This window comes from Carassius auratus, unplaced genomic scaffold (assembly GCF_003368295.1).
Source record: "Carassius auratus strain Wakin unplaced genomic scaffold, ASM336829v1 scaf_tig00033347, whole genome shotgun sequence".
Classification (NCBI taxonomy): domain Eukaryota; kingdom Metazoa; phylum Chordata; class Actinopteri; order Cypriniformes; family Cyprinidae; genus Carassius; species Carassius auratus.
The window spans coordinates 228,856-237,500 of record NW_020526074.1 but is presented as its reverse complement, the minus strand read 5'-3'; the positions used below and the strand labels follow the sequence as shown (position 1 = coordinate 237,500).

At 35.7% G+C, this 8,645-nt stretch overlaps 1 protein-coding gene across 2 annotated transcripts in view; it reads left to right on the top strand.

Annotated features, from left to right (window-relative positions):
• LOC113081201 (heparan sulfate glucosamine 3-O-sulfotransferase 1-like) overlaps window positions 1-6,585 on the top strand; it is a 45,529-nt gene extending 38,944 nt beyond the window's left edge. For both annotated transcript variants that reach the window (XM_026253275.1, XM_026253276.1), the window contains one exon: window positions 4,072-6,585. In XM_026253275.1, coding sequence (XP_026109060.1) covers window positions 4,188-5,117 — 930 coding nt within the window. In that variant the 5' untranslated portion in view covers window positions 4,072-4,187 and the 3' untranslated portion in view covers window positions 5,118-6,585. The remainder of the gene's footprint in view (window positions 1-4,071) is intronic.
• Window positions 6,586-8,645: the final 2,060 nt, after the last annotated feature.

The window sequence follows — 8,645 nt, the reverse complement described above, 5'->3', positions numbered from 1 at the left end:
TATCGTTTGCACAGGAGTGGAAACATGTTCAAACATTCCATTTAATTTCAAAGAATTTTCAAATTTCAAATTTCTTTTTTTTCAAAGTTTAAAAAGTCAGTTATCTTTTCCCGCCAAATCTGTTATTTTCAGTCACTGTTGGAATGCAGGAAAAGCAGAAAACATTAGACTCTCACCTTCATTTTCTTCAGTCTCTCGCTGTATTTCAGGATCAGGCATCAAATAGTGTCATGCATGTGAAACTAGACTGAGAGTGGCTCAAACAGCATGTAGACAGAATCGTGTGTTTGTGGGGTTTTCTGCTGATTAAGATGCAAGTAAAGCTATGAAATGCATCATATTTATTGAGAAAGTGTGGCATGAAAGAGCAAAACAGACATCAGCAGATCAAAATTAGTAAGAGATGAGTGTTGGATTGTATTCATTCTTTGCATTAGGTAACATAGTAAAGGCAGTGGCATTATTTGTGTAGAAGATAGCGTTTGGTCTGTATATAAAGACTGCATCAGTAGACAGCAGCACTTCTCAGACTCAGAGTCTCTGTGCTGGACTGACTGTCAGAGCTAAATTACCTCCATTATAATCATCTAAAGCGTCTGCACTGCGAGCGGTCGTGGCTTTCTGTTTCTCACACTGCAGACACGTCCTCAGACACTTCATTTCATCTGTCCAAAAGCTTGCTTTGTTGACTGAATATTCAAAAGTGACAGTCAGGTTGTGATGTTATTGGTTTGCTTGTTTGTAGTAAAAAGTAGCTCGTTTGTAATAATGATAATAATGAACATAGTTGTAATATTATGCATATGCATTCAAAAGTCAGTCTCATACTTTTATAATGTACATTTACATGCATTGCATTAAGCTTCTATGTATTTCCTGGAAATGCATTCCCATTGAAAGAGAAGGTAAATGACCTGTGTGGACTGGAAAGAAACGTTATTGCAAATAAACACTGGTTTGCTGTTTGCATAGGTCTCATGCTTTAGTATTTGGTATCTAATGCAATGATATTCAGACATTTCTAAGTGTTGAGATGTATTTTGGGGGGAACCTCACACTTCTGTGCCGTCCAGAGTCCTCCAGGGCTCGCGATCACTGGTTTCAGAGGTTTTGTTGCATGTGAGCCGCAGTGTCACTTTCTGAGCTCACGGGAAGAAGATGTGAATAAGAAGAGAGAGATGGGAAGCGGTTTGTGGCAGTGGAAGAGGGAAAATAGAGTTTTCACTGTCACACAGTTGAGCTGCTTCTATACAGGAGGCTGAAACAATGCCCTAAAGCTAAGAAACCTATAAAAACTGGCTTATTTTCCCAAAAATTACATATCATTTTTTATTTTATTTTTTTTATTATTTTTTATTTTTTACTTACTGTTTAAATACATAATAATGTTAAATCAATTATTATTATTATTATTATTTATTTTATTTTTTTGGTTTCCATTTTTAATGTTTTAATTTATTTAGTTTTTTTTTCATTAAAAAGGATGTCTAATCTATTGTATTCACAAAACCTTTACTATTTCATAATTTATTTAAATCGTAACAATAAAATGGCCTTTTGAAATGTTATTTATTTTCATAAATTCTGATGTCCATTTAATTTTTTCTGTATTCTGTGTCTTATCATAAAGGGTAGGAATAAAATTATTACATAAAACTCACAATTTAACTAATCTTTTAATATGTAGTCAAATGAAACTGGACCAATTCCTTAACCTTTTTGGCAACGTGCTGAACATGCTTACAGTTTAAATTTAGAGTTTATCAAAAAATTTGCAATTTATGGCCATAAAGATGTATAATCAAAGAACGAAAAAATAACCCCCTAGGGCCCTAGAAAGCGCTTGTTTGTAGTTATCACTAAGGCATTTCTTGCAGGTCACATTTCACCCTTTGCGAGGAAACCAATCGTAATAAACCGAATGATTCAAATGTGATGAATATCTGCTTGACTGGAGCGAGTGGAGTTAGGATAAAGTGCTCTGAGAGCTGAAATCAAGTCATGTAATGGTGTCTCATGAGAGCGTGCAGATGGCTGTAATCTGTAATAGAGTTATACACTTTAATCAGTTTGGAGAGTGGTGGTAAATGCCACCGAAGTGACCTTTATCTGGAGGAATATTGTGACTGGAGGCTCAGCTGTTTGGTCTGAGTAAGAAGCTCTGTTAACTGTGTCTCTGTTTGCTCCGCTCGGGAATTTGATGAAGCGTAAAGGTCAGAAGCTGTTTGCCAATTCACACATTTGCATGGGATACTTGAAGATCCCTTGAACTCAATCAGCGAGGATCTTTCCACTCTTCGACTTTGGCCTTGGCTCTTCTTTAAATGTGCTGAAGCGATAAAAGAATCAGCTTTAGTGAACCGAAACACGTCTCCGCTGCTGCACAGTTAGTATTGTATTGTTAGTGCTTTGTTATCTCCTATAACACAGCCGTGTAGGTTTAAATGTGACCTGAGAAAGGACGGCAGTGGATTGAATTCAAGGTAGCTCTGGGTAATTTTGTGCCAAGGGTTTCTCCTGTGTAGAAATGCAATGCATTTTTATAAACACAGCAACCCTTTCCATATTATCAAATTGCTTACTGTGTTCTGAGTTTTTTTTTACAGCCATTATGACTGGAATTCAATAATATTGCATGCAGTGTCTGTTTGGCCACATATAAAACCAATTTAACTGGCATGGATTTATGAGATATTTGGAGGAATCGCAGTTATTTATTTTCTCATGAGGGTCTTTAGATGATTTATGCCATTCTTTGTGGATCGGCAGCCTGGGATGAGATTTAAAAACAAATAGAGGAAAAAAGTTGTATTGGGAAATTCAGAAATGGTTTAAAAACATTGAAAAGTTATTTAAAAATCAACATCAAACTTCATTGTGATTTAGCACAGGATTATTATATTCAACTTAAAAAATTATTACATTTTTCAGTTTTGATTTTAATTGTAGTTTTATTAATTATTTAGTTAATATTTTATATAGCTTTATTTCTATTTTATTTCTGGATTTAGTAATTCAAATGTATTTATTTCAGTTCATTGGCGAAACATTTCTAATTTTCATATTTAAGGTGTTTCATCTACTATTTCTTTTATTCTTTATTATATTCAGCTTCATATCAATTCAATATAGTTACATTTTTAATCAGTTTATTATGTGCTTTTATAAATTTCTACTAATATTTATATAGTTAGAATTTAGTTTTAATTTTATTTCAATTTATAAATTTCAGTACTTAAGCTTAGTTCAATTAGTTACTAGGGCAACATTTCAAGTCTTCCATGTAATATTTTGCTATCAATTATTTTACTTTAGCTTTATTTAAGTTCAGTTTAGTTTAGATTTATTGCACAAGGCATCATTTAATATTTAGATTTGATTTTTTTGAAAAAGACTTTTAATATGTTTAGTTGTATTATTAGTTATTGATAACAGCACTTGGTGGAAATGGGACCAACAACATTTGCTTCATCAAAAAGGGAAAAGGGAAAGTTTGGCGACTTTTAATGTATTCTTTATCTCTTTCCCTGCCAAACATAGAATATTCCAGGTTTCCGTGTTTTCACTGTTATACACTCGTTGCATTATTACACATCATCTGAATGAGTCTAGAACCCCTCGATCAGAAACACAGACGAGGAAGCCACAAAAATGAGCAATCTCAAATGTAAACATGCATATAAGTGGAAACTTCCCTAATGTTACCAAGTCAAATGTCGATCCAGAAAGTGTTAAAGGACTGTGTAAGCTTTAGGAGATAAATGGCTGATGGAAGCCATCTACTGCATCTTTGTTTTGATAATATTACTGAATATGATCTAGATGTAATATTTTATGAAAAATGTGTTTTATTTTTCAGCTTTTGCTCAAAATGTTTTTTTTTTTTTTTTTTATGAAATCTACCTACATTCAAGTGTTGATAAAAATAAAAACAATGCTTAACTAGACTAAAACGGATTTATTTATTTTGATATTTTGCATGTTCAGATATTCAACCACAAAATATTCTGGGGGCAATGCAATTTGAATCAAGTAGACTGATCAGTCCTTCTTTTCTCTTGTGTTCTCCAGATGTGCTGTGGTCCGGTGGCTTTGCCTCATCCTTGAGCTCCTCCAGCTTGAGTTTGTGAAACTCCTTCAACACTGACCGCTGACGATCTTCCTCTTTATCTCTTCTCGTGCTCTCCATGGCTAATCTTCTGAGCTGTGTTTTGTTCCTGTCACTCCGGACGTATGCCGCCCCGCCGGAGTACATCCAAGTGTGGCCCGGTGGCTCGACACCAACCCCGGGAGATCTGGACAACGGTACGGTTGGCCCCTCTTTAGTTCCCCCTCCAGGAACAAGCAAACACGCTCCGCACAGCATCATCATCGGCGTGCGGAAAGGAGGCACCAGAGCGTTGCTGGAAATGCTGGATATCCACCCAGAAGTAGCAGCGGCCGCCACTGAAGTCCACTTCTTCGACTGGGACGAGAACTACGCCAAAGGCTTCGAATGGTACCGGGACCAAATGCCCTATTCGTACCCAAATCAGATCACCATTGAAAAGACACCGGGGTATTTCACGTCTCCGGTGGCGCCTGCACGGATCCACGCCATGAACTCTTCCATCAGACTCTTGCTGATCTTGAGAGACCCGACGGAGAGAGTCATATCGGACTATACGCAAGTCTACTTCAACCGCTTGGAGAACCACAAACCCGTACAAGCCATCGAGAACATGTTAGTCAAGAACGGCGCTCTAAACACACGCTACAAAGCCATCCAGCGCAGTTTTTACGACGTCCACATGAGGAACTGGCTTCAGCACTTTCCTCTGGAGCAGATCCACATTGTGGACGGGGATACGCTGATCCACGATCCCTTACCGGAGCTCCAGCGAGTCGAACGCTTCTTGCATCTGCCGCCACGGATCGTGGCGTCCAACTTCTATTTTAACCAGACCAAAGGCTTCTACTGCATTCGCAGCGATGGCCATGAGCGATGCCTGCACGAGTCCAAAGGACGGCCGCATCCACCCGTTAACAGCACTGTTCTGCGACAGCTGCGCTCGTATTTGCGCCAACACAATCGGAACTTCTTTCAGCTCATTGGACGTACTTTTAACTGGCAGTAGTGGGAGGGGCTGGAATTAGCCAATCACAGTCTAAATGGGGGGCTGATTGACAGCTGATGCACCGAACAAACCACTCCCCCATGGACACGCCTCTTAAAGGGCCAGTTCACCCCAAAATGAAAATTCTGTCATTAATTACTCACGCCGCTGTCGTTCAAACATTATGTCGCTCATCAACGCTGTCGTGAGCCTTAACATTATCAACTTAATCAGTTTTGTTTACGCATCGGGGAAAAATATGTTTGGGTTGTGATACTCTCCAAAATAGTTTAAGATGTAACTCGTAGGAGAAAGATTATTTAATAAAGCCATTATTTTTGTTTTATTTGCACACAAAATGTAGCTTCGCAAAATTGAAGTTGAGCCACTGATGTCACATGGACTGTTTTACCGATGGGTCTGGGAACATAACGGTTGTGTTGCTCTCTATGCAGGGTCTCAGACCTCTCAGAAATATATTAATTCATGTTCTGAAGATAAACGAAGGTCTTACGGGTTTGGAACGACATGAGGGTGAGTAATTAATGACGGAATTTTCATTTCGGGGTGAACTAAACTTTTAAATGCCTTTGAGCTGCTATTAAAGGGATAGTGCACCTAAAGGTTATACAAGATGTATGTAAGTTTTTTCTCCGGCAGAACAGTGTAGAACAGAAAGTGGGATTCTTGGTGATTCATATAATGCAAGTCAATGGCTACTGACACTTTAAGAGTCAAAAAAATAAAAGCATATACAGGCAACACGAAATTAACCCCCGTGGCTCCTGATGATATATTGAGGTCTCATGAAGTGAAATGATCAGTCTGTGCAAGTAACTGAACATTACTTACAACATTATTACCTGTAATCCAGAGCCTCAGGCAAATGGGGAAATACGTTTATGAACTAACAGTTTGTTTCAGTGAACTGTTTCAATTCACTAGTTTGTTTATATAATCACATAATGATGTAACACATGTGAAATCATGTTATTAAAGCATGATGTGAAACATGGATGTTTTACAAATTTCTAAGAATGACATCGCTCTGGACTGTTTGCCTGAGGCTCTGGATTAAATGTGATAATGTTTTAAATAATGTTTAGTTTCTTGCACCGACTGATCATTTCGCTTCATAAGACCTCAATATAACAACAGGGATTCATTTAGCTTGGCCTTTGTGTGCTTTTTTGACTCTTAAAGTGCTGGTAACCATCAACCAAGCGAAAAATCTTCTTTACTGTTTTACTGAAGAAAGTAAGTGACTTAACAGCACATTTTAATTATTGAGATAACTATCCCTTTAAGATTTCAGAACGATCATGTTTTCAATCTGAAATGGTAAGGAATATGATATTAAAACTCAACTTCGGGGGAAGATCTTCGCTGTCAAGTGTATTTGTCGTAACAAGGTTACCCGAGACAAATCTGAGTCTTTTTTTCCCCTCTTTCTCTCTGTTTGTTTGATATTCTTGTACTTGATAATAAATGGTCCTGCTTTCAAAATTGGCTCTGAATATCTCATCCGTTTCTTCAGCTCTGCTTTTGAAACATACAGTGAAAGGTTTTTACAAGCTCTAATGTCATATAAACTGACTGAAGCTGAAGTAAGGGCACAGAAGAGTACAGCAATCTCAATCAGGACTCGTCTTTTATCATCCTTAAAGGGTTTATTTTGTGACTGTCTGTCAAAGTGTACATCATCCTTATTAAAAGAGTATTTGTTAAATAAATCAGTGCACATAGCATATTGATTTAAGTAGAAGTTATGATATTATGTGCTAAATGAAGAAAGAAATTAGACCAAGTAGAAGACTGGGACTCGGGGAAAATAACATTCTGCATTAATTTGGGGCTTAATTATGTAAATATATTGATGATTGTAAGTTTTCATCACACTGTAATAATAGTCCATGTAGAAAATTAAAACGATAATGCTGCAGTCTTTGCACACTGGTGTAACGCAGATATTTTAAATACGATTGATATATTTATTATATATTTTATTAATATCTTTAATTTAGCTTTTATTTTGATATTATCAGCTTTCATTTTTATTTTATTATTATTATTTTGTGGTTTTGTTATGTTTTGTATTATATATATATATATATATATATATATATATATATATATATATATATATATTACGAAATCGTTTTTTAATTTAATTTTAATTAATTTCAGTTAGTAATTTTTGTACTTAATCAATATTTAATTAATTGCTAAAGCCATATTTCTAATTTTCAAATTTAGTTTAAAATTTTCATCTGATATTTATATTTGACTCTTTCAACTTTTTTTCCAATTCAGTTCAGTTTAGTTTATTATTTTTTTAATTTTCTTATTTATTAGACATTTTGTGTTTTAATCATATTTATCAGCTTTTTTAATTGTTTCTGTATGGTTTAAATGTATTTTTATTTCATTTCGAATACTAGAGTTTAAACTTATTTTAGTTAGTTACCAACATTTCTATTTTTCATTTTAAGTTTTTCTTTTATTATTACATTTCATTCAATTTCAACTCTTTAAATTCAATTTAGTTTCATTTGTGGTCATTTTGATAAATTATTCTCTCATATTTATTAGTTTTCGGTTTTTAGAATTTTCCATATTTGTTAATTAATTCAGTCATTCAAATTAGCAATTTAATACTTCAACCTAAACATATTTCATTTAGTTTCCGAGGTGACATTTAACTACTAATATTTGTTATTTTATTTTAATTTAGATTTTTGTTTTTGTTTTTGTTTTAATTAATAAAAACGACTCTGAAGCACAGAAATACCCCGGAGAATAAGTCAGAGTTACTGGTTCACACACAGAACTGATCTGCAGCACTCGGTCAGTGCACAAACTCTGGTCAGAAAGTGAATGTGTCCTGACAGGCAGCAGTTAAACTGAAGACCCAGACAGTGTTGGAGAGGACAGGCAGGAAATTGGAGGAAGAAAGTAGAGCGAGAGCATCCGCTGCTTATCTTCCCCATCTATTCCCCTTCTCCTCTAACATCCTATCACTGCTTCCATCTCCATTTCCTTCCAGCTCATCATTTTCCCCATTCTCCTGGTTCTTGAGAGCCGCTCTTTCTTTAGTGTGTGTGTGTGTGTGTGTGTGTGTGTTCTTCAGCAGCGTCTGCGGTGGAGCTTCACAGGAGCTCGATCACTAATGACCGGAGACTGTTCTGACTTCACATCGCATCTGAACACGCTTCGTCACACGCACACGTTCATCAATAAACACCAGCGTGAAGAGAATGCAGGATTGAGGGGATCATAGTCATTTGCAGGAAGATGTAAACTGCTAAATGTTTAGGAGGAAAAATAACATTTGAAAAATAACAACAGAAATATTGTAGAAAAATGCAAAAATAGACAGTTTTTTATTTCAAAGTTCATTACTGAAAGCTGATTTATTCAAGATATAAGATTCATTGATTGATTTTTTTTACAGAAATCAATCGTTTTATTCAGTGAGGATGGCTAAAGGCACAATAATCAATTATATTTTGAATTTGCTTTATTTTCACATTTCATATATTTTTTTTA